The sequence below is a fragment of the Aquarana catesbeiana genome, linkage group LG01 (assembly GCF_042186555.1).
Source record: "Aquarana catesbeiana isolate 2022-GZ linkage group LG01, ASM4218655v1, whole genome shotgun sequence".
Taxonomy (NCBI): domain Eukaryota; kingdom Metazoa; phylum Chordata; class Amphibia; order Anura; family Ranidae; genus Aquarana; species Aquarana catesbeiana.
In genome coordinates, this window is record NC_133324.1 from 113,062,845 (window position 1) to 113,088,880 (window position 26,036).

The following is a 26,036-nucleotide window of genomic DNA, read 5'->3' on the forward strand; positions in this document are numbered from 1 at the left end:
CACATTATCTCCATCTTGGCACTTTCTGATTGAATAAACACAGCTTCCAATAATCTTATAGCTCCTTATTATTATCCATTAAACAGCATATTAAAGGGTAAACTGACATTATTAAGCTAAGGCCTTAGCTCAAGTATACATGGCTTCAATAATTAGGATAGATCAGTGTGAGCATGTGCAGGCTTTGATGTTTATGATTTCCGGCAGATCCACACAGTTTGGATAGATCAAGGGGGAAAGCCCTAAATGAAACTGTCATGTCAAGCCAAGCAGAAGCACAAACATGTCTGAAAGACTTCACATCTGCTGTTACACTCCATGGGATTCCCTAGTGCCCCCCCCCCACAAAGAAATCTCCATCCAGACAGAAATGACCCATTATTTATGCATATGGCTGGCTCAGGACGAGAGCTGGACAGAAATCGCACAAAGACCTATCATTCATAGAAACACAAGTGTTCGGAATTTAGGAGCTTCATTCACTGAAAAGATTCTCTGGTGTGAGTTTAAGGCTACCTAGAGAGAAGTAGAACATGATAGGTCACGATGTTCTCTGGCATTATCAAGTTAAGACTTACAGAAGCGGCCTCTTTATGCACTGGACCATTAGTAATAGGAATAGTGAAATTCATTGAGAAACACAATGCAGCCTAATAGTTCTCTAAGAATTTATACCATTATCATAAAGAGCAGATATATGAGGGCAGCCAATGAGGAGATGTGCGAGTTCCAAGGCGTTAGCACTTATCTTGGCCTCACTAATTAGCAAGTTACTGACCTGGAACATGTATATAAATAGTAAGTGTCCAGACACCTAATGTGAATGTACTTGTTCCAGGTCAGTGACTATCTAAGAAATGTCAAGTATCAGGTGACAGGACAACCATGCAGCATGTATGTTCAAGAATTAGTCAGCAATACTGCCTTCCTATTCATTTTAATGGCTGAGACAGAGCAACGGTGATATGCATGTCAAATGATTGGTCATGCTCATTGGGCTTCCCGAAAAGTGGCAGACAAAGTTAGTGCTAAAGTGTTCGATATAAAACCCCAACTAAGAAAGAATGAAATAAGGAAAAGGGTAAAAGAGAGGGAACTGGGAAAAGAATAAGGGAGATGAAGGGATATGAAGGGAGGTAGGAGAGAGCCAGAGGGAGGGGAGACAGAGAGAGAGAAGAGGATCGATGGGAGTAGAAGGAGTGAGGGGGTAGAAGGAAGGAGGAGAGGGAGGGAGGGCAGGAGGCTAAGGATTGAGGAGCAGGGGGAAAGGGATAAAAAGGATGGAGGGAGGGAGGGAGAAGGAGGGAGGGAAGGAGAAGGAGGGAGGGAAGGAGAAGGAGGGAGGGAAGGAGAAGGAGGGAGGGAAGGAGAGGGAGAAGGAGGGAATGAAGTATAGGGAGAAGGGTGGAAGGGGTGGGAGGAGAAGGAGGGATGGAGGGTGGAGAAGGAGGGATGGAGGGTGGAGAAGGAGGGATGGAGGGTGGAGAAGGAGGGATGGAGGGTGGAGAGGGAGGGCAGGAGGGAGGAGAAGGGGGAAAGGGATGAAGGAAGGAGAGAGGGAAGGAAGGGAGGGAAGAGAGGAACGAGAGAGAGAAAGGGTGGAAGTAGAGGGAGAAGGAGGGGGGGAAAGGAGGAGGGGGGGGGGGGAGAAGAAGGGGAAGGAAGGAAGGAAGGAAGGAAGGAAGGAAGGAAGGAAGGAAGGAAAGGGAAGGGAAGACGAGAGGAAGGAGGAAGGGAAGACGAGAGGAAGGAGGAAGGGAAGACGAGAGGAAGGAGGAAGGGAAGACGAGAGGAAAGAGGAAGAGGAAATGAAGACGAGAGGAAAGAGGAAGAGGAAATGAAGACGAGAGAAAGTGAAGATGAGAGGAAGGAGAAGGACGACGAGAGGAAGGAGAAGGACGACGAGAGGAAGGAGGAGGAGGACGAGAGGAAGGAGAAGGAGGACGAGAGGAAGGAGAAGGAGGACGAGAGGAAGGAGAAGGAGGACGAGAGGAAGGAGGAGGACGAGAGGAAGCAGAAGGAGGACAGAGAAGGAGGACGGGAGGATGAAAGGATGAGCGGAAGGACGACGGGAGGAAGGAGAAGGACGACGGGAGGAAGGAGAAGGACGACGGGAGGAAGGAGAAGGACGACGGGAGGAAGGAGAAGGACGACGGGAGGAAGGAGAAGGACGACGGGAGGAAGGAGAAGGACGACGGGAGGAAGGAGAAGGACGACGGGAGGAAGGAGAAGGACGACGGGAGGAAGGAGAAGGACGACGGGAGGAAGGAGAAGGACGACGGGAGGAAGGAGAAGGACGACGGGAGGAAGGAGAAGGACGACGGGAGGAAGGAGAAGGACGACGGGAGGAAGGAGAAGGACGACGGGAGGAAGGAGAAGGACGACGGGAGGAAGGAGAAGGACGACGGGAGGAAGGAGAAGGACGACGGGAGGAAGGAGAAGGACGACGGGAGGAAGGAGAAGGACGGCGGGAGGAAGGAGAAGGACGGCGGGAGGAAGGAGAAGGACGGCGGGAGGAAGGAGAAGGATGACGGGAGGAAGGCGGGAGTAAAGAGAAGGAAGGCGGGAGGAAAGGGAAGAAAGAAATAAAGAAGGGATGGAAAAATAAATATACAATTTTACACTTTAAAGAGTAACTATATTTGTTGAGAAAAAAAACATTTCCCTCTGGGTGATCTATAAATAGCTGTTTGTCTGTGTCCATGTGCAAAGTAAATGTGAATGAGGATGACTTTATAATTATCAATCAACTGCTGCACTTGCAGGGTTCTAATGTGAATAGTGTCAGGGTCTGCATCCCTGTAGACGTGACTAAGCCTTTGGGAGTATCTCACCAAAAATGACAGGTTTGTTGCAGAGGATTCCCAAAATCTGATTTCTATCTTAGTGCAGACTTCTAGGAAAATCGGTGAGCCAATCACACAAGCAGGATATGACACCTCCTGGTTGCCATATTGCATTTTACAGAAAATTACAGAGCTGCAGAATGAATATGGCTTGTGCCACAATTGTATATACTATAATTATTTTATTTTTTTTGCAATATTTTATTCCAACAAAAGTGGAGTTTCCCATTTAAGTGTATGGAAGAATGATTTGCTAAGCCTCATGTATTTACTAATATTATGGTGATTGTTCCGTTCAGAAAATATCACCATAATATATATCAAGTTACTCTAACAATACATTTGAATTTTTTTTCTAGATACATAAATAAAATAAGTATATTCTAGGGAAGGTGTATATTAATTTAATATACTGGGAACGGTCTATTAGATGTAAAACTGATTGATGAAACATTTTCTTCCATATAAGAAGTGTCATCGTTTGATATATTACAGGGCAGAAAATATAAGGGAATCACATTGAAGTCTCCTTGAGGGTTTTAGTACAGTCTGGGAAAGATTTCCGAGCTGACGTTGATATTGCAGGGGGATTCCACCCCTCCCCCATCCCCTTGCGGTGGTTTGAATTCGGTATTTTCTGCGCTCAGATGTTGACAGTGTCATATTTATCAAAATACTTCCTACGGGCAGGGGATGCCAATGCTTCATTGCATTTATACCTTACCTACATGACATCCCAGCATGCGCTGCACACTATAAGCTAGCTGCTAGTGAAATCCTGCAAGCCCCTTATGCCGCAATTAACCCCTACAATGACACTGCTGACTAGTCACTTGTTTACTTCCTAATGTGCCCAATAGAGCAGCCTTTTTATCTCAATCTTCATACATTACACAGAAAGGTTCCTTTGAACCCAAATTCATAGCAGAATGAACTATGTTCACTAATCCTAAAATGCGCCAGGGCAATTCCTAGGTTTCTTTTTATTTGCACGCACATGTTTGAGTATTTGAAGTGAACAATCGATGCCCTTACCAAATCAATTCCTCTGACTCAGCAATAAGGTATCAAACAAAATTGTATTCATATGTAGAATACTATGCAGTGCATAGGAACCTGTAAATTTTAGCAGAAGTAACCATAGAATGTATTTGTTAGCTTGAATAACAGGTAATCTGTTAACTGAACAAGCTGAAGTTGGGAACGGATTGGCTACCATGCACAGCTGCACCAGATTTTGCACTCTCCAGTTTTAGTAAATCAACCCCTTTTTATTCCTCTAGTTTTAATAAATCCATTCTAATCAAGCAGGGCCCTCTGATTCCCCCTGTATTAAATTGTATTGTAACTGTACTGTCTGCCCTCATGTTGTAAAGCGCTGTGTAAACATTATATAAATCCTGTATAATAATATAAATAAAATAAATAAAATATACCATGTCAAAATATTTTGCTCATAAAGAATTCCCTGTATTGCCAGTAGTAACCAGTTCTGTGACATGTGAAGTTTTGCATTCCATCTAAAGCTATACATATATAGATTTTTCCATACAGCCTGAACTTCATTATACAGGACAATTAGACCAATCTCCTGCAGCAGCTATTGTATTTTAAAACAGATGTATGGGAATTTTTTTTTCACACAATCATACTTACCTAGGTGGATGCAGCATCAGTCTGATGATGCATCTGCCCCCCCGCCGGCTCTAACACTGAGAACTGAGCGATCAAACTCCGCTAATCACTCAGTTCTCAGGGCTCCATGAGCAGAGAGCAAGCTCTGCGCCCCCCCTAGCTTACTGGATCGCTGAGCTGTGGAGGGGGTGGGAGCAGTCAGCTCAGGCTCTCAGCGGCTTGCTGTCTGCTGGAAACGGGCTTCAGCCCCCCAGTCTGCTGAAAACCGGTCACAGGAGTGCAGAACAAACTGCGATCCTGTGATCCTGTGATCCACAGAAGTACAGCCAATCGAACTTTGGCTGTACTTCTCCTTTAGGAGCTGGCAAAATACCCAATCAGTGCATGCATCGAACTGGATACGATCACTGATTGGCTGACAAGCTTCTGCCCAGCTCCTTTGATTTATCAGTCAAGGGATGTTGGACATGGCCAACATTGCTACTCACTTAGCAAATTTTGGATAGTTCATCAGAAACCGGCCGAAATTCGTTCCGTGGATGGCTAGCTTAAAGGCATAGTTCACCTTTATCAAAATACTACCCATGCAGATAAGGGGCATCTGTAGATAACATCAAACTGCGCAGCTTTGACTAAAGTTGAATAACTCCCTTGCTATAGGTGTAGACCATTTATCTACTTCATGAAGCCTGGCTGGAATACTTCCAGAGATGGCATCATCTTGTTCTGCCTTGTTGCCAGGACGTTGCTAAGACACTCCTAGCTGTTACTGTTCATTTCCACTATCACAGGAATGAGCTCTCAATTGCTGAGCTCAGAGCTACTGTATCAAGGGAGAGGAAGCGCACATGAGGGGGTTTTGAATCAGAGAAAGAGCTCGCTCCTGTGATGGTGGAGGTGAGCAGTAACAGCTGGTTGTGCCTTAGCAATGCCCTAGCAACAAGACAGGATGGGGTAATGACATCAGTGGGAGTTTTCAGTCAGGCTTTGTGAGCCACATAAATGGCCTACACCTATAGCAAGGACTTTATTTAACTTTGGTCAAAGCTGCACACTTTGTTTTTACCTACAGACAGCCCTGGTGTGCATTGGCAGTTGAACTATGCTTTCCAGGGGTTCAAGATAATATACACCAGGCAACCCATCATAAAAGTGAAAACAACTACCTCCGCGCCAATGGTGTCAATATTTTGGTAAAAAGATAAGTGAATCATATACATAAATGCAAACAGTGAAAAAATATATAATAAATACATAAATCAAGCTGCTCCCCAATTTGAACATAAAATGATCAAAGGTAGATAAATGGATAGGGGGCGCTAGAAACTGAGATATAATATTTAAAGTGCAGACAAAATTATGCTTAATTAAATACCGTAATTAATAGAAAAATTAAATGAATAAAAATATTGGCAGTAGAGTTAGTACATAACCAACCAAAAACAGTACATTGATAACAGTGCTAATGATAAATTTTCACAATACAGTGAATAATAATTCTAAAGTGAAGTGATATCTTCCAACATGTGCCAATTTCTTGCCGCTGTTATAAAAAGTTCCGTCACCAAAAGAAAGAAGAAAATACACCTTGAAGTAATAGATATCTGCTTACCAGATACCAATGACCCCTTTAATTAAAAAGAGAGTCACAAGCGCTTATGCAGGATTGTGCCTGCTCACATGGACGGCTGGACAACTGGATGATGGTTGAGGCATGAACCCCTCCAGTCCCAATCGTTCAAGCAATGGATATATGGGAAACAAACAAAGTCTCCATAGTGTAAAACCATTTATTAAAAAGTTAAGGTAACATTAAAAAGCCAAATGGCCGTTTACATTTGTAGGTGCCTACCCGGCACTGGGGCTGCTCGTTTGTCAGGGTAAGGTTGGTGTCAGAGACCCATCGCATCGCATCAAGGATGGCGTGCGTTCCACCCGGCGTGAGAGAAAACCAGATAACCGGATGTAGGTAAGCAATCACGTGACCACGTACCGGGAGCGGTAGTGACTCTCTTTTTAATTAAAGGGGTCATTGGTATCTGGTAAGCAGATATCTATTACTTCAAGGTGTATTTTCTTCTTTCTTTTGGTGATGGAACTTTTTATATCAGCGGCAAGAAATTGGCACATGTTGGAAGATATCACTTCACTTTAGAATTATTATTCACTGTATTGTGAAAATGTATCATTAGCACTGTTATCAATGTACTGTTTTTGGCTCTACTGCCAATATTTTTATTCATTTAATTTTTCTATTAATTATGGTATTTAATTAAGCATAATTTTGTCTGCACTTTAAATATTATATCTCAGTTTCTAGCGCCCCCTATCCATTTATCAACCCATCATAAAACCCTGAGAAAAATGCCAAATCTGGATTTAATTGACTATCTCAGAATAAGGTGAACTGAGTTGAGGTTCTGACTTTAACACATCTACAAAGTTTCCTAGATCACACTAGCTATTCAATGCTCTTTACAAAACTGAGAGAAAGAATGCTACTGGTTGCTATGGTAACAAGAAAAACTGGATCATTTTTCCTTCAAATACTTCTATGCATTAAACACAATATATCATAAAATAAAAAGGGATTGCTATAATAAGAAAGAGGCTGACGCACAATTCACTGTGTCCATATCCTCAACACAGCAACCCACAAACACAGCAGCACATAGAGGATTGCAGAGCGGCCAATTAGGGAGGAAACAAAGAAAGTGTATGGTAAGGTTTCCTCTGCTTATGACATACAGGGCTGTCCCTCTTATGCAACAGGATCTATGAAGACAGTGATAAACAAGAAGGCTTGCTGTAATCTGCCAGCAGGGAAGGGAACATTAGCAAAATGAAATGGAGGGCAGGGAGGGAGGAAGAGAAGAAAGCTTGCTTACCTAAAAAGGTGTTTGAAATATATTCGGAAACTTGATTGCCAGACCGGCTCATTTCTGATAGGTGGGTGAGCTCCCGATTGAGCATTCTTTTGAACTGTAAACAAAAGAAAAATAATAAGGTGTTTATACGTACATACATAAAGAATATAGACCTTTAGAAGAAACCGGTCTTAAAAGAAACACTTAGGCTGGGTTCACACTATTGCAAATTGAATGCGGGATCTCCACATCCAAATTTGCAATAGCAGGAGATTGTGAACGGCTCTCTATGGATGCGGCTCCGGTGCGAATTTGCACAGGAGCCCTGTGTGTCTTTTGGTCCGTTTCAGTTTAGAATTCAGCCCAAAATTAGGGCTTAAATTGGACCTGAAATGGTGAACCAGGACACACAGGACCCCTTGCTGGGAGCCGCTTCGGTATTAGGTGTGAACCGAGCCTAAAGCTGGCCATAGATGGTGTCAGTTTTTCGGGTTCAACAAAGAAAAACTGACCAGATACCCCCATGCACACATTGGAGGTTGGTAAGCTGAAAGCAGGCAGACGTTACAACATGCTGATCAGCGATGCCGGCTTTAGCCAGCTATGCTGACCGATCGCCATTTATCCAACAAGGCGGTTGTACAGAAGACTACAGTGCATGATGGAAATTTCATGTAGCAGCTACAAAGGTCTGCAGGAATCACAGCAAGGTAAGGTAATTCTCCTAAACACTGGCAAATTCATACAGAGGTGAGAAGGAATCATACAGGCCATTAAGATGACATTACCATGCTAAAATGTAGATTTGACAATGAAAAGCAAATCTGCTACAGGCAACTGAAATGTTTGCTTGAAATCTTAAAGAAAGTGGAATAATAATGGATCTACTGGCAGGATCCAGTTACAGGTAGAGAAGAGAAAAACAAAAACTGCTAGCTAATGCCATTGACAGACTGCATCATGTAGGTTATTATTTTCATATCTCATAATTACGCTTTAATAGAACAACTGAAGGAATTACAGAAAAACTACCTTAGAGTGGGTCCCCACACTGTAGGAATTATATGATTGTTAAGTCTAGGTGTAGAGGAATAAGGTGTAATATCTTACTCCTGACTCCGAACGGCTTCTTCCATCTGTGTGACCATTCCCTTGAAGCCTCTTCTCTAAGGTGCTCCAGGCCACGGTCGCATAATGAGGTCATCAAGCACAAAGTATGATGAAGGCCAATGGTCTAGATTTTTTTTCTTTAATTCCTGAAGTTGTGTTTTAGGTTTCTTTCACATTTGCCCCTTTTGATGGCCATTTTGTATGAACCCCATGACACATTACGTGAACTGTTCATTAAGCCTTGATCCATGTTTATGGGGCATACTTTTTGCGTTTGCCCGCACAGGCGTTCCGTGCATTCATGTGCAGGCTGTCCCATTCTTGTCTACTGGGGTGAAGTGAATTGTGCGTCATATGGGTGCGTATCCCCGAGCGTACCCAGAACGATTTGGGGTAGAGGTCGACCGATATATCGGCCGGCCGATATATCGGCCGATATTTGGCGTTTTTTACTTAATCGGCATCGGCCGATTGTGCTGATAAAAAAGGCCGATTGTAACTTCAGCCGTGACTTGCAAATGACTTCTGTAATAGAAGTTAATGCAAGTTTCCTGAGGTTATCTGTGGAGAGGATTCTCTCCTCCCTGGGCAGCCTGCCAAGTCTGATAAGAAGATACATTGTATCTTTCAGGTTATTTTTATCAATAGACTGAACTCTGTGTGTAGAAGCTCTCAGTTTAACCATTTAAAGACTAAATCTTTTCTGACATTTGTTGCTTACAAGTAAAAATCCTGTATTTTCTGCTAGAAAATCACTTAGAACCCCCAAACATTATATATATTTTTTTAGCAGAGACCCTAGGGAATAAAATGGTGGTTGTTGCAATATTTTATGTCTCACGGTATTTGCACAGCGGTCTTTCAAACGCAATTTAAAAAAAAAAAAAATATATAGTAATGAATTAAAAAAAAAACCTAAGCAGTAAAGTTAGCCCATTTTTTTTGTCCAAAAGTTTTGATTACCTGTTTTTGTGTATTTAATATTTAAGATAGTTTTTTTTTTTTTTTGTTTTCTAAATTCTACATACAAGTGAACTGATTGAAGGTTTGTTTTGTTTAATGTTTAAATGAAAAAAAATTCTGTATTACTTAAGGCTGCTTTCACACTGGAGCGGGCATGCGTTGATGGTAAAACGCTGCTAGTTTTAGCGGCGCTTTACCGTCATTTTAGAGGCGCTATTCGGCTGCTAGCAGGGCGCTTATAACCCAGCTAGCGGCCGAGGAAAGGGTTAAATGCGCCCCTGAAGCGCCGCTGCCAAAACGCTTTGCAGGCGCTTCGGCAGCGGTGCGCATTCATTTCAATGGGCAGGAGTGGTGGAGGAGAGGTATACACCGCTCCAAAGATGCCATTTGCAGGACTTTTTTTTTACATCCTGCCAGCGCATCGCCTCAGTGTGAAAGCACTCGGGATATCACACTGAGACTGCAGGGGAGCCGTTTTACAGGCACTTTACAGGCGCTATTTTTAGCCCAAAAGCGCCTGAAAAACGCCCCAGTGTGAAAGGGGTCTAACTGTTAGATTTTATGAGATGAAGGGAAAAAAGAAAGGAAAAACAAAAAAAAAAAAATCGGCCAAATATATCGGCCCAAAAAAATCGGCATCACATATCGGCCATCGGCCACCGCAATTTCTAAATATCGGCATCGGCATCGGCCAGAGAAAAACCCATATCGGTCGACCTCTAATTTGGGGTACAGGCACCCACATGCATGTCAAATTGGGGGCATTGGCTGTGTCCCAGTAGACATGAATCAGACTGCCTGCAGGCGGAATGCGCGGAAGACCTGTGCAAAGGGTGTGGGCATACACAGCTCTTTGCACAGGTGTACACTCAAGTACTTCTGTGAGAATGAGGCCCTACTTGGACTGACCACAATGCTTACTATTATTGCATCATACACAGACAACCTCTAGCCCTGCAATTGTCTTATTATTTCAAAAACCCAATCACTCTATACAAACAAAAAAAAAAAAAAAAAACCTCCAAAGGGAAATTCTAGGAAAAATTATATTCTACTATGTAGAAATATAAACGGCTCCAAACCTAAACCTCACACAACCACATGTAAAATGAATGGAATAAGACCAGACCAGTAAAATAATACAAAGCTAATCATCATGGCATTCTATAGTTAAACCGCAACACAAGATTTCACCAGCAGCCAGTATTGTAAATAAAACCTGAAATTGTGGCTTCATGTCCCTGTTAATCCCCGTACACACGATCTGATTATCGGACGACTGATCGTCTGTTTTTTTTTCCACGAAAATTCCCGTACGAATAAAAATTCGGAAGTGATGTCATGTATTGCATTTTCGAATGATAGCTGTACTGATTAAAACGAAAATAGTGCGATCTGGCATCGTACGAAAAAAATTAGATAGAATAATATCGGATGAACTGTCGTGATCAGCTCTGGAAAGCTCTGTGCTAACGATCCAATTATCGTACGATCGATTCGAATGCGGCATTTTTTGTACGATTTTCGGATCGTGTGTACGGGGCTTAATTCCTGAGACCTGCAGGACAAGACCCTTGTGATGTTTCAGTGTTGGGGAGATACTAGGATAGTTTAGTCACCTATTGGTTTCAAATGTCTCTGTCCCTCTGCTCAACTTCTCAAGTCTGTATACCTCTCATGACAAATAAGTGGATCCCACTTAGGCTGGCCATACATGGTCAAATTTCAAAAGAATTTTCTTTTGAAAATCAGAAAATGTGTGCGTTTTGTGATCAGATGGTGACCATGGTGATTTTGTGACCATTGATTTCGAAATTCGGCCAACCAGGCCTTCAATTTCACCTCATGTTGCTACAGAAAATAGTTTTTGTGGCTGGGAATCTTCTTTTCTTTCCAGGAATCTTCTTTTCTGGCACATGCGCATTTCTTTTTCAATTACATTTCTCGCACGATTCTCCCATCATTGATTAGAAAATTGTTTGTTTTTCAAAAAAATCTCCAACATGTCCGATTGCTCAAATTTGATTGCCGCACGAAATTCAGTTGTTGCTGCAGCCCACTAATGGTGCGAAATACCAACGAAAATTCTTAGATAAGATTTTCGAAAGAAAATTCTTTCAAAATTCGACCCATGTATGGCCTGTCTTAGTGTTGGCTATTAAAATGTATTTTAATTTCCAAAGAATGTAACAGGTGGAAGGGAAATTAAGATGAGAAATAACAGAGCAAGAAAATATGGTGGCAATGTCTCACTGCTGGAGTCCTTAATGGCCCATACACACATTTGAAAAATTGTACGAAAAATACCACTTTCTAAGCAATCGTACCATAATCTGATCGTTAATACACAACTTTCAAGAGCCGATCGCGACAGTTTATCCGATATTATCCGATGGGACAAGCACAAATATTTTTCTCGTACGATACCAGATCTTACGACTTTTGTTTAATCAGTGCAGTTTTCGTTTGAAATTACATCACTTCTGAATTTTATTCTGTTGTACGAGAATTTTCGTCACTTTAGTAACCTCTTCATTTTTGAAAAAAAGACGCTTATTTTTTCGATAATCTCATCGTAAGTACAAAGCATAAGGCAGCCCATGAATCAGTTTTGTTCGAGGTGGATGAGGGAATCCTGCCCACTGTGACATTGTAATCTGACAGCTGGGAGACTTCTATGCCATCGGAATATACAGATCAGCACTGCAGGCTATAGCCAACAGTGCTGATCAAGTGGGGAAAATCTGACAGGGCGGTTGTACATCAATGAATAGGTTCCATAGACTTCTCCATGCCTTCCTGTCTAGAAGGCATGGAGTAGTCTATGGATCCTACTCATTGATAATTCTACACAGTGTTTTGTATCCATTACGGATCCTACAGATCACAATTTTAGATCCACACTTCCATGTCTTTTCTATTAGGTATCTGTTGATCTTGTCAGTTTAGTAGGGTGTTCTTGTCTGTTCAATTTTTTTTAATCATTTTTTTTATTTTAAACTACTGCCTCATGTTGTGCCCACAAAGTCAGCTTTGTTTTGATAGAGTTTCTTTTAACTCATTCAATCCTTTCATATAACGTATTAGAAACTTTCTGAATGAAATTGTGAATGATGTTAGGACCGCATTCAATCCCCAAGTGCAAGATTTTTCCAATTAAAATTCCCTTTCCACATCCCTAGATGGCTAATATGCTCATTGTTCAACCAAAGTTCCTCATGTGCTTCATTGAAAGTAATTAGGTAGACAGATACAGATTTCATGTAACGATTTGTTCCGCTTTATATTTAGTGTCTTATATAAATGTGAGCTAGAAAGGTGTTTCTTCAAGTACATTGTGCAATATGCAATAGTCATTCTTCAATGTTAATAGAGCTCACTGTTCTAATCGGTGAAAAAAGTATCAGTGATGAGCTACAATGGAGGCGGATGGTGTAGGGAGAAAATGCAATACATAGTGCTGTTAGCAGAAATAGAGGAAAATAAAATAAACTATCAAACACAGAATCTATCTATATAAAGGCTAGGCACATGGATATCTAGAAGTTCCTGCATGCAGCTGGCTTTGGAGCTGGGGATTGTAGTACGACAACCACTGTAAAGAGAGTGCTGGTCTGCCTGTACTTGTGCAGGTGATGCCTACCAAATACCTACCTTTAGTCATTAAGGTTTGTCTGGCTACATCCCATTGGTATTCAAGCTTTTTTGTAGGGCCAGCCAACCCAATATTTATTATATAACCACAGGCTGTCAGGGTGCTTCATTCCTGGCTTATTAAATTAGACAAACAAAAAACAATTATGTCTGGTTGGTATGGATTACTGCACTTTAACACTGTTTTGCCTTAGAAAAGGTGCATATGTGTGCCCCATTATTGTCCTGAGGCCCCTAGATGAAGGAAGCTGTAAAGCCCTGTACACAGGGGCAGAATGTCGGGAGACATTTGCTGGTTCAAAAAAAAAAAAAAAAAGAAAACGGCCGACATTCTGCCCGTGTGTATGTCGGTCTGTCCGACAGAAGTGGGGTGTGTAAGCTGAAAACCAGGAGCTGACCGACTCCAGATCAGCGCTCTCAGACAATGGCAGAGAGCACAAATCAGAGTGTTCTGGATAGGGGAGATGTCACCCTGTCAGAATACAACAGCTCAGTGGGGGAGATCGCTGGACTAATCTCGCATGGCTAGTACAGTGTCTCTGATCTGAGCCGTCTGGTTATTTTTGTGCAACACACAAACTGTTAGTGTGTACCCGGCTTTAGTCCAGCGATCTCCCCCACTGGGCTGTTGTGTTCTGACAAGGGTACGCCCCCTCCCCCCGCCACAACACTCTGATCAGCGTGGGTAAATTAGCTAAGATTTCTGCACCATTATAATGGTGTGTGCCAAGTAGATAGGCTTGTTCCGGGTCTACCTGCACCACCTGCAGATAAAAATCTGACGCTGACTTCATGCCTAATTAACAAATGGGTTTCTATATTTTCTATACTGAAAACTGCCACGGATCCTCAACGGTCTACCGGTAACCAGGCAGAAAGGTTACCTAACCCGCATACTATTTGGGCAAAACATGTCTATACATAAGCCCAGCAATCGAGGGGTTTTCGGACATCCTCCTCCCTCCTGCTCTCAGCTGAGCGAGCATCAGAGGGAACTGGTGTAACATCTCCAGCTCTCCTGTCCCATTTGATAACTAGCAGCATGAGCTCCATTTTCTCAGTTTAGAAGCGTGCCATACTAAACCAATAAAGACTCCATGTTGATACACTGAATTAAGGCAAAGTATACCACATTGATACATTGTACAGTATGCAGTCAGAAATACGCTGAATAGATACATTGTATGCAGCTAAGAGTATGCTCTATGAATGCACATTCTTTGCAGCCATGAATATATCATGGATACACCACCCTATGTAGCCAGGCACATTCTGCACAGATACATTGTATGCAGCCAGAAGTATACTCCATTGATATATTGCATGCAGTCAGGGGTATACTGCATAGATACAATGCTTGCAGTCAGGGGTATTCTGTATATATACACACACACACACAATATATGCTGTGGGGGGTATATTGTCTAGATGCAATGTATGCAGAGTATACATTATATGTAGTCAAGGGTATACTGCATGGATACAAGACAGGAGTATACTGTATATAAAAAATGCTATGAAGTCAGGAATATACTATATGGATACAATGTATAAAAAGTATGGAGTTTACTGTGTAAATACAATGTATGCAGTCAGGGTGAAACTGTATATATACACAATGTATCCTGTATAATAATAATATGCTGTCAGGAGCATCCTGAATGTATACAATGTATCGAGTCATGAGTATATTGTATTGATACAAGGGTATACTGTATGCATAGTGTTCAGTCAGGAGTATATTGCATGAATACAAGTGTGCAGACAGGAGTATACTGTGTATATAAATTGAATACAGTTGGGGACATACTGTATGGATACAATGTATGTCATCAAGAGTATACAATGAATGCAGCCATGAGCATATTGTATTGATACAGGAGTGTAGTGCATGGATACATTCAGTCAGGAGATACTGTGTGTGTATATATATATATATATATATATATATATATATATATACACACATATACATACACACAATTTGTGCTGTAAGGAGCATCCTGTATGTATACAATGTATCCAGTCCCAAGTATATTGTATTGGTACAGGGGTATACTGTATGGATATGCATAGTGTTCAGTCAGGAGTATACTGCATGGATACAAGTGTGCAGACATGTGTATACTGTATATATAAATTGGATTCAGTCAGGACTATACTGTATAGATACAATGTATGCAGCCATAAACATATTGTATTGATACAGGGGTATAGTGTATGGATATGCATAGTGTTCAGTCAGGAGTGTACTGTACAGGTAGGTGATATTCCATGAAGGTTGGTGGATTGCATGTTACAATGCAGTCAGCTGAATTCTCCCTGCATGATGCTCAGTTATGACTAAACGGCTTTGTCTGAATTCCAAAAAAAGCAGAGCCATACTGCACGGCTGCACCTCCTTTCTGTGGGGACCATATTAGAATTCCGCCCTCCCTCTTTAATTCAGTAGCTTGTTCACATTCATTATACACACAATGTAATCCAAATGCACAGAAGCATCAAGTGACTTTCCCTGGAAGAAGAGTGGGAAGGATTCTCCATACTGAGCCTGTACCTGTATGTGTGCTCTGGCAGCCCTGACACAATGAGGAGCACAATGGTGCTTCCCTTCACAGGGATGTTCATACAAATCCCACTCATCCCTAACACATCTGATTAATAAGGACCATTCACCCATGCTGAGAGTCTCTTTCAAAGTGTGTGAAATGCTTGAATCTATAAAATGTCAGCAGAACTGAGTCCAATGAAGGGGAATCCCTTTCTACACCCTCAGCTAAATGTGCTGACTAAATCCAGGCTCCCACGCAGGGGCTGTGCGCAGAGATAGGATGAAAAAGGTGTGCATGGCGCTCTGAACACAGCACAGAATGGCTGACAAAGCCTCAACCTGAAAAATGCTGACCTGGATAGAACTCTGACACGTCCACACCATTTTCTTTGCAGAGAAGGAGCCCAAAACAGTATCTGGGACTATTGCAGCACAGTGGCTCAGTGGTTAGCATTTCTGCCTTGTAGCACTGGGGTCCTTGCTGCAAACCCTGGCCAGGACACCATATGCATACATTATTATGCATGTTCTCCCTGTGCTTGGGTGGGTTTCTTCCCACCTACCATGCTGGTAGGTTAATTGGCCCTCATATGTGTATGCATGTGGGGTAGGGGCAAAGGCTCGCTCAAGATGGATTGCAATTCAGCCACTTCAGCAGGAGGAATCTGGGTTTTTTTTTGTTTGTTAATTTTTCAAAAAAGGAATCATCTATGGGCAGCTTTAGATTGTAAGCTCCTTGATGGCACTTATGTCAATGTACCATATGTAAAAGCACTGTACATTTTTGGTGCTGCAAAAAAATCTGTAATAAACAAGCATCCACCAGTGGCCTGCCAACTATCCCTCTATTACCTACTTATTGGGTTAATAGGTAGCCATCTTATTTGTTTTATCTGTCTGCCATCAATTTCCAAAATGGATCCATAAACTAACATATGCCGAACAAAAAAAAAAAACAAAAAAAAAACAAAAAACAGAGCAGGTAAAACATCCTCTGATCAGCAGGAAAACCTGAACGGTTGTCTCTCTTTTGCTAACTTGGCAGATCTGATTGTCCATCCCAAGCCTCACCAGTCCTGTTTTGCCATTTTTAGGTGATGAAAGCCTAATGAGCCCTCTGGGTTTTGCAGACCTTCAATACCTGAGCACTTATTAGCATGCTACAGCCCCAGTACAACAACCAGGCAGGTATGATACCTCTCAATAAGAGATGGATGGTGAATGCAGCATCAGGACTGAGACTAGCTGCAAGGACAGAGGTGGCACAAGCTTCTACCTTATCATAGGAGAGCAATGCCCATTTTTCACAGGCATCGATTATAATTAGATTGAATCCCCTGCCCTCTATGAGGACTCTAAGAATAGGTGTGATCAATACTCAATGATTGTACACAATATAATTGGTTTAGATGAAGGTTTCATATAGCTCCCTAACTCCCGAGTTAATAAGCAAACTATTATTAGTGTAACAAATGAATGTAATCAGGGATAGGCCATGGAACCAACTGAATCAGCAAGCCATAGATAATCAGACGTTTCGTTTACAGCGCTAATTCACCAAATTGGCGAGCTTACGTTTCATAAGAAGGGGGCACACGGTGACTCATGCTTTTCCTATTTTTTGAACAACTTTAAAATAGAGGCGTTTCCAACATGGTGTAAATTATCTCCAGGAATCCATTGTAAACAATCTACATTGTAAAAATCTGGCCATACAGGAATAGAAAAACGAAACAAAAATTTGTACAAAAATCAAAACACACTTTGGATTAAACATTCGATGGCCCAATCATTGCATCGGAAATTTTCCTGCAAATGTCAACATTTTTCTGACCATTTTCTAATGTTAAACAACATTTTTCCGATCGATTACTACTACTACTACTACTACTACCCCTATTGCTCATGTGCATTACATGTTTTTCAAACAAAACACTTAGAAAATTGTTTGATTGAAAATGTTCATTTGTGCATTTTTCGATCTTGATATGCAGTAAGCACACTAACCACACGAAAATCAAATGATCGACTCCATTTTTTATTTATTTTTTTCTATTTGTGTACGGTCAGCTTAAGATCTAAGGTCAGTGCATGAGCAGCAGCATCAACACATCCCTTCCTATGTACAGATGTAAACAGTCACACTCCCCCTAATCATTATTATCTCATGTTACAGGGACACAGCAGACTCTGCTTGTGCAATCACATCAGCATCTGACAGTCCGTGCAATCATAAGGAGCAAAGATGGAATCTGGAAGTGTAGTCAGTTCTGCGCAATCAAACCGTACCGCACGCTGACATCATTTACCTTGATGTAGCCCCAAGACACAGACAGCAAATAGTTGGCTTCAGGCATTTTGATTGAGAGACTGTTTACCAACACAGAAGAAAAAAAAAAAAAAAGGGTACAATTAAAAAATGAAAAATATAAGAAATCAGAATTCAGAAAGAAGTCAGCAGGAAAATTCCCTTGTGTCACTTAGTTCCCGAGTTGGCTTTAGGTACAGAGGCTGCATTGTGGCGTACAATCCCTTTGATTGAAGCTGTATGAATGCCATTTGTACAGATCCATAGGGTGCTGGTAGTCCAGGAGGAAGAGCAGCAAGCAGGCGGTTAGGCGTGAATAGAAATCCTCCGAGCTGGGAATCAGCATGTTTCCTGTCTTCCAGGTCCTGATGAATTATGGATGCCAAGATGCTCTCCTGCTAAGAAGACTTTCTGTGCCAACAGCACAAAATAGGCACCTTCAAGGAAAGCCATACACAGTGCAGAAAGGACACACCCACAAGTCGTTCAGGCAGCCAATCAGTGCACTTCTTAAGTCACTTTGTTTGCAATAAACACAGCATTCTGCACAGGGCGTTCTGATTGGTGGAAGATGCTAAATCTCTTTGGAACATTGCTATTCTCTCCTCTCCTGGAAGTGACATTTAGTAATGGAATCCTTGTAGCAGCAGCTCGTCACCCAGATGATTAATTAGCACACTTCTTCTTTTGTGCTTTCTGGAGAGGCGGGCACCGGTCCCGGCCGCTGTCACAGACATTCCCAGGTGATTTGCAGGGATTTAGAACAAGCTGCACATAGAATATGTATGAGCACAGAACACAACCAGGAAAGGGACCGCCTATGAATATTGAGCTGCTGGGATCAGGAATCTAGATCTCCTCCGATAGGCTGATATGTATGCTACCTGGAAAGGACAGCCAATGGAGGGAACCTTCTAGGAGAGGGCAACCTAAAGGTGACCATACACCTTATCTGAATAGCCGCATCTCCTTAAAGCTGGCAATACACTATAAAATCTGATTGTACCATCTCCCTCTCTTTATCTGGCCATACACAATACAATCAGATTGTACGATCTCCTTTAGCCACTTCAATACCAGACACTTTCTCCCCCTTCCTGTCCAGGCTAATTTTCCAATTTTAGCGCTGTCACACTTGGAATGCCAATTACTCAGGCACTGAACACTACCCAAAAAATTACATTTTTATATTTTTTTAAGGAGACAGATAAAGCTTTCATTTGCCGTTTTTTTTAAAGCGGAGGACGACAAACGACATACATTTTACTATCCATAGGCAATGCTTTAAAGCCTTTACAGCAGGGGTCTCAAACTAGCAGCCCTCCAGCTGTTGCGAAACTACAAGTCCCATCATGCCTCTGCCTGTGGGAGTCATGCTTGTAACTGTCAGCCTTGCAATGCCTCATGGGACGTGTAGTTTTGCAATAGCTGGAGGGCCGCCAGTTTGAGACCCCTGCTTTACAGGTTACCACTTTATATCTACAGAGGGGTCTAGTACTAGAATTACTGCCCATGATCTGACATTTGCGGTGATACCTCACATGTGTGAGATGAACAATGTTTGTGTGTGTGCTGGACCAATGCGTGTCTTTGCCTTTGCGCACGAGCACGGGGGGTGGGGACACTTTTTTAAACATATTCATTTATTTTTAAACTGTTGCTTTCATTTCTTTTGATCACTTTTATTGCAGTCACAAGGAATGTAAACATCCCTTGTGACAGCAAAAGGCATGTGACAGGTACTCTTTATGGAGGGATCTGAGGTCAAAATAACCCCAAATCCCTCCTCTGCACTTAAAAGCATCCAAAACACCAAAAACGGCGTTTTTGAATGCTTTTTTTTAAAAAAAAAATGGCGCTGGTTTGTCGCTTCCGGGTAACCGCTATGAAGTCCCGATCCGGCTGGTGTTGGCTGGTTGCTCAGGTCTCCCGGTGGGATGGGAGAGCCCAAGAGAGCTGCGGAAAGTGGTGGGAGGGAAGGGGTATGGGGGGGGGGGGATAGTCCTCTCCTGCTGCTTTTAACAGCAATCAAGCGGCTAGTCAGCCGCTCCGATTACTCCTACAAGCGAGCCACTGGCTCTAAAAGATGGCACAGGAGAATGCCTGCAGCCATCATCCCAATACAACCACTTGAAGATGTACTTTTGATAAATGATTGCTTTCTTTTTTGATCCTTTAAAATAGGAACAATCAATCCATAGTCAACAACCCATTTGATCAATATGACACACATAGGGAAGTGGCTTTCGATTTATAGTTAGGATACGATCATAACTTACGATTGTATGTCATCGATCACATCCCTCTTTTCACCATGTAATCTTATACTCTGATCAAATACGATCATATTTCTGAAAAAAGGATCTCAGTGCTGCTGATTGATGAAAAATGATCAATAAAATACCACCTTTGACGATCAACTTAGTTTAATCAATCCCTTTGAAATTGAGTCTAAATCGATCAGAAGGGAAGTTCTGGCTATTCGGTTGTTTTGGATTTGACCGTTTTGATCAAATCACACAAAAAACATGTGGGCATTATAAAGGAGATTGTATTGACACTGTACAATTTTATTGTATAGTGTATGATACGCTATACAATTTAAAGAAAAACTTTTGTCTATATTGGAAAGAAAATTGATCTTGATTTTAAAGTGAAAATCCATGCTATTCCTAATTATGCTTTAATCTGTTCCCACCCCCTTCTAAATCCTATTTTAACTAGTTTGTGAAGGAACAATGCTTATACCTACCTATTCTGAGGATGCTCTGGTGCGGTTATGTGATCAGCTTCCAGTGGAGGCTTCAGGGGAGAGGAGGGACAGCCGACAACGGGTGTTGTCACCGCCCAGACATTTCAGCCATTGTCGGCAATCTCTGCTCTACACTGAAGCCAGCCGCTGGGGAGATCACGTGAGCGGACCGGAGCACTCTCTGAATAGGTAAGTATTAGCATCTTCCTTCTACAGGGTGGTTAGAATAGGATTTAGAAGGGGGGAGGGAGCAGGTTTAGGCATAGTTAGCATTAGCCTGCAATTCTAAAGTATAACTATGTCTGTGACCATATTGATATTATCAAAGAAATAACATTTGCAAATCAGATTTGCTCCCTTATTTGATTTGTTGGCTCTGGACAGGCTATGGAAGTGTTCACCATGGCCCACTGAACACACTTAGGTTCTACCTAATGCCACAGGGGTGAGTCTTCAGCTGTTGGTAGTTCATTAGGCAACATATTAGAGTTGCGCGATTTTGGCTAAAATGAGAATCACAATTTTTTTGCTTAGAATAAAGATCACAATTCGCTAACGATTCTCACGGTGTAACATCTTTCACATTATACAAAAAAACTGGGCTAACTTTACTGTTTAGGTTTTCTTTTTTAAATTCATTAAAGTGTATTTTTTTTTTTAAAATGCGTTTGAAAGACCGCTGCGCAAATACAGTGAAATATTGCAACAACCACCATTTTATTCTATATGGTCTCTGCTAAAAAAAAAAAAAAAAAAAAAAAAAAAAGAAAAATATTATATATATATATATATATATATATATATATATATATATATATATATATATATATATATATATATATATATATATATATACACACACACAGTGGGGCAAAAAAGTATTTAGTCAGCCACCAATTGTGCAAGTTCTCTCACTTAAAAAAAATGAGAGAGGCCTGTAATTGTCATCATAGGTATACCTCAACTATGAGAGACAAAATGTGGAAACACATCACATTGTCTGATTTTTGAAAGAATTTATTTGCAAATTATGGTGGAAAATAAGTATTTGGTCAATATCAAAAGTTCATCTCAATACTTTATTATATATCCTTTGTTGGCAATGACAGAGGTCAAACGTTTTCTGTAAGTCTTCACAAGGTTGTCACACACTGTTGCTGGTATGTTGGCCCATTCCTCCATGCAGATCTCCTCTAGAGTAGTGATGTTTTGGGGCTGTCGCTGGGCAACGCGGACTTTCAACTCCCTCCAAAGGTTTTCTATGGGGTTGAGATCTGGAGACTGGCTAGGCCACTCCAGGACCTTGAAATGCTTCTTATGAAGCCACTCCTTTGTTGCCCGGGTGGTGTGTTTGGGATCATTGTCATGCTGAAAGACCCAGCCACGTTTCATCTTCAATGCCCTTGCTGAGGGGAGGAGGTTTGCACTCAAAATCTCATGATACATGGCCCCATTCATTCTTTCATGTACATGGATCAGTCATCCTGTTCCCTTTGCAGAGAAACAGCCCCAAAGCAAGATATTGCTACCCCCATGCTTCACAGTAGGTATGGTGTTCTTTGGTTGCAACTCAGCATTCTCTCTCCTCCAAACATGACGAGTTGTGTTTCTACCAAACAGTTCTATTTTGGTTTCATCTGACCATATGACATTCTCCCAATCCTCTTCTGGATCATCCAAATGCTCTCTAGCAAACCTCAGACGGGCCCGGACATGTACTGGCTTAAGCGGGGGACACGTCTGGCACTGCAGGATCTGAGTCCCTGGCAGCGTAGTGTGTTACTGATGTTAGCCTTTGTTACGTTGGTCCCAGCTCTCTGCAGGTCATTCACTAGGTCCCCCCATGAGGTTCTGGGATTTTTGCTCACCGTTCTTGAGATCATTTTGACCCCACAGGGTGAGATCTTGCGTGGAGCCCCAGATTGAGGGAGATTATCAGTGATCTTGTATGTCTTCCATTTTCTAATTATTGCTCCCACAGTTGATTTCTTCACACCAAGCTGCTTGCCTATTGCAGATTCAGTCTTCCCAGCCTGGTGCAGGTCTACAATTTTGTTTCTGGTGTCCTTCGACAGCTCTTTGGTCTTCACCATAGTGGAGTTTGGAGTGTGACTGTTTGAGGTTGTGGACAGGTGTCTTTTATACTGATAACAAGTTCAAACAGGTGCCATTAATACAGGTAATGAGTGGAGGACAGAGGAGCCTCTTAAAGAAGAAGAAGATCTTACAGGTCTGTGAGAGCCAGAAATCTTGCTTGTTTGTAGGTGACCAAATACTTATTTTCCACCATAATTTGCAAATAAATTCTTTCAAAAATCAGACAATGTGATTGTCTGGATTTGTTTCCACATTTTGTCTCTCATAGTTGAGGTATACCTATGATGACAATTACAGGCCTCTATCATCTTGTTATGTGGGAGAACTTGCACAATTGGTGGCTGACTAAATACTTTTTTGCCCCACTTTGTATATATATATATATATATATATATATATATATATATATATATATATATATATATATATATATATATATATATGTTTGGGTGTTCCAAATAATTTTCTAGCAGAAAATAATGATTTTTACTTGTAATCAACAAATGTCAGGAAAGGTTTGGTCTTTACATGGTTAAACTTCCTTCATTTAGCTGGAGTTCTTTCCTTTGATAAAAGAATGAAAAGATACTTTGTTTCTACTTATTTGTGTGTTGTGAATAAACTTGGCCAGCTGCCTGGACTTTTTTTTCCCCCAGCTGTGAGAACTCTGCACTTATTAAAAGAATCGTGACATGCTGTTTTGAAGATCGGGAAGAGAAAAAGATTGTGATTTTGATTCTTAGCGATTAAACGTGCAGCTCTACAACATATACTAACAATGTTATAATTGGTACACCACTGACCTATATACATTTTCCAAAATGTGAGCTAACACGTACACCCTCCTCACCCGCTGTACTTGCCTCTATGGATACTGAGCTGTCAGTGCCCATCTAGCTGGTGAAGTGGCTCGGGAGTTTCAAATCCCCGCCCTTCTTCCTCTTCTCTGTATAGTTCTTCTGGGATGGATCAGAGCAATGTTTCTCAACTCCAGTCCTCAAGGTGCCCCAACAGGTCATGTTTTCAGGATTTCCCTTAGATGAAACGGCTGTGGTAATTACGAAGGCAGTGAAACTGATCAAATCACCTGTGCAAAATAATGGAGAGCCTGAAAACATGACCTGTTGGGGCACCTTGAGGACTGGAGTTGAGAAACACTGGATCAGAGCAATTCACTGTGATGGTGCTGACAAGCCAGAATTGCCCTGCACTGATTGGTGCAGAGAGAAGGAGGAGAAATGCAGGGATTTCAAATCCCCGAACCTCTGCACTGGCAGCTCATCACCCATGGAGGCAAAGCCAGGCACACATGGATAGAATTTCGACCAGGTCAGCAGGGACCAGCTGAATTACAATCCATGTATGTGGACCGTACTAATCATCTTCTTACAACCACCCTGTCAGATTTTCCCCACCTGACCAGCAGCGACGGCTGCAGGGGAGAGGAGGGAGCGTCAACAGCCAGGAAATGGGAGCCTATGGCACTCCCTCCTCTCCTCTGCAGCTGTCACTGGCTAACAAGGGATCACATGACTGAACCAGAGTGGTCTGAAAATAGGTAAGTATATACATCTTTTTTTACACATGTTAGTCAGCATAGGTGTTGGCATGGGGAAATGGGGGGGGGGGGCCATTTTTAGGACTATTTTAGCTTGAATTCTACGTTAAAGCTTCTAACAATGCGTTTATTGCTGTTCATATCTTCATGGCTCGGTAAACCTCTCTATTTTTATTTTATTTTTCTTATATGGGTGCAACAGGGACACAAAGCAAAGGAAATCACCCCATAGACTAAAAAGCTAGCAGAAATGGTTGACTCCCACCACCCTATCCAAAACAAAAAAAAAAAAAAAAAAAAGGAAAAAAGTGAATATTTTTAGCTCCAGCTCCCAGCATGCTTTGCCAGCCATTTCTTAGACCGTTAGAGATGCTAAAATCCAATGCTGAAGAATTCTTAGTATGTGTCTGACAGTAAATTGGGCATACTGGGACATTATGCCATACCTTTCCTGTACTAAGTGGAGACTGCAGCAGTGAGATGTCCCAGTTCTTTTCATCCCACTGCCATACACAAAAGACATCAGAACGGTATTACATTCTTCTCCTAACAATTTTTTTTTACCTTATAAGCAGAGAAAATACAATGCTATTGCTTCCGGAAGAGAGAACACAGACTGGGGAATATTAGTGAAATCAGCAAAATGAAAAAATTGTGCCATCGTGGTTAAAAGAAATATACATTCAAAATGATATGAATGGAGGATCTTCTTTCTCACCACCATGACCGATATAATGGGGCGTACACACGGTCGGACTTTTCGGCTACAAAAGTCCGACGGAAGCCGACGCACCAAATCCGGCAGACAATCCGATCATGTGTGGGCTTCCCCGGACTTTCAGCGGACTTTTCCAGTCGCAAATCTGATGGACTTTAGATTTGGAACTTGATTCAAATGTTTACGTCCTAAATCCGCCAGACCCAGAAATCCGCTCGTCTGTATGCTAGTCCAATGGACAAAAACCAATGCTAGGGCAGCTATTGGCTACTGGCTATCAACTTCCTTATTTTAGTCCGGTGTACGTCATCACGTACGAATCTGTCAGACTTTGGTGTGATCGTGTGTAGGCAAGTCCGGTCGTTAGAAAGTCCGTCGAAAGTCCGCCGAAAGTCCGCCGGACAGGCTATCGGACTTTTGTAGCCAAAAAGTCCGACCGTGCGTACGCCCCATAAGGCTCCGTTCACACCATGCAGGTACAATGGAGCATGATCGTGCCCATGCATTGCCCGCAGGGCAGCATATTCATTTAATTGGGCTGCCCTATTAAGCAAGAAATGTGCAAAAGAAGTCCCTGACCCTTTTGCAAAATCGCATCACACTGAACTCCATGGTGCTGCAGCACCCTGCATTTTGGCGCACGCTAAAAATGGGCATTGGAAATTACATGGGGGTTCCATCAAGAACTAATGTCAATGCCGAGCTTCTGCTAAAGGGCAGTGTGTTTGTGTCAGGATAGTGCAATTTTGTGGGCTGTCTTAACACACACACAGATTTGAAAGTAGCCCAACTCCTTATCCAACATATGTCCCCATGGATCCTGTTTATGCACTCAAAAGTCTGGGGCACCGACATGAGCTTAAAGCTTTATACAAATGATGAGAATCTCGGATGAATGATTGTCCATTTTTTGTTGCAACTAAAATGAAAATTAGATGCTGTGTTGACGTACAATAAAAATTTTCTAGTGTGCACCT

At 41.9% G+C, this 26,036-nt stretch overlaps 1 protein-coding gene across 5 annotated transcripts in view; it reads right to left on the reverse strand.

Moving 5' to 3' along the window:
- Positions 1–26,036, reverse strand: part of PDE4D (phosphodiesterase 4D) — a 1,265,930-nt gene that overhangs the window by 30,317 nt on the left and 1,209,577 nt on the right. For 4 of the 5 annotated variants that reach the window (XM_073623087.1, XM_073623095.1, XM_073623111.1 and 1 more), the window contains exon 7: positions 7,370–7,463. In XM_073623087.1, coding sequence (XP_073479188.1) covers positions 7,370–7,463 — 94 coding nt within the window. Of the gene's footprint in view, positions 1–7,369; positions 7,464–17,935; positions 18,409–26,036 lie in introns of those variants that run through there. The other variant, XM_073623119.1, reaches the window with a different exon arrangement.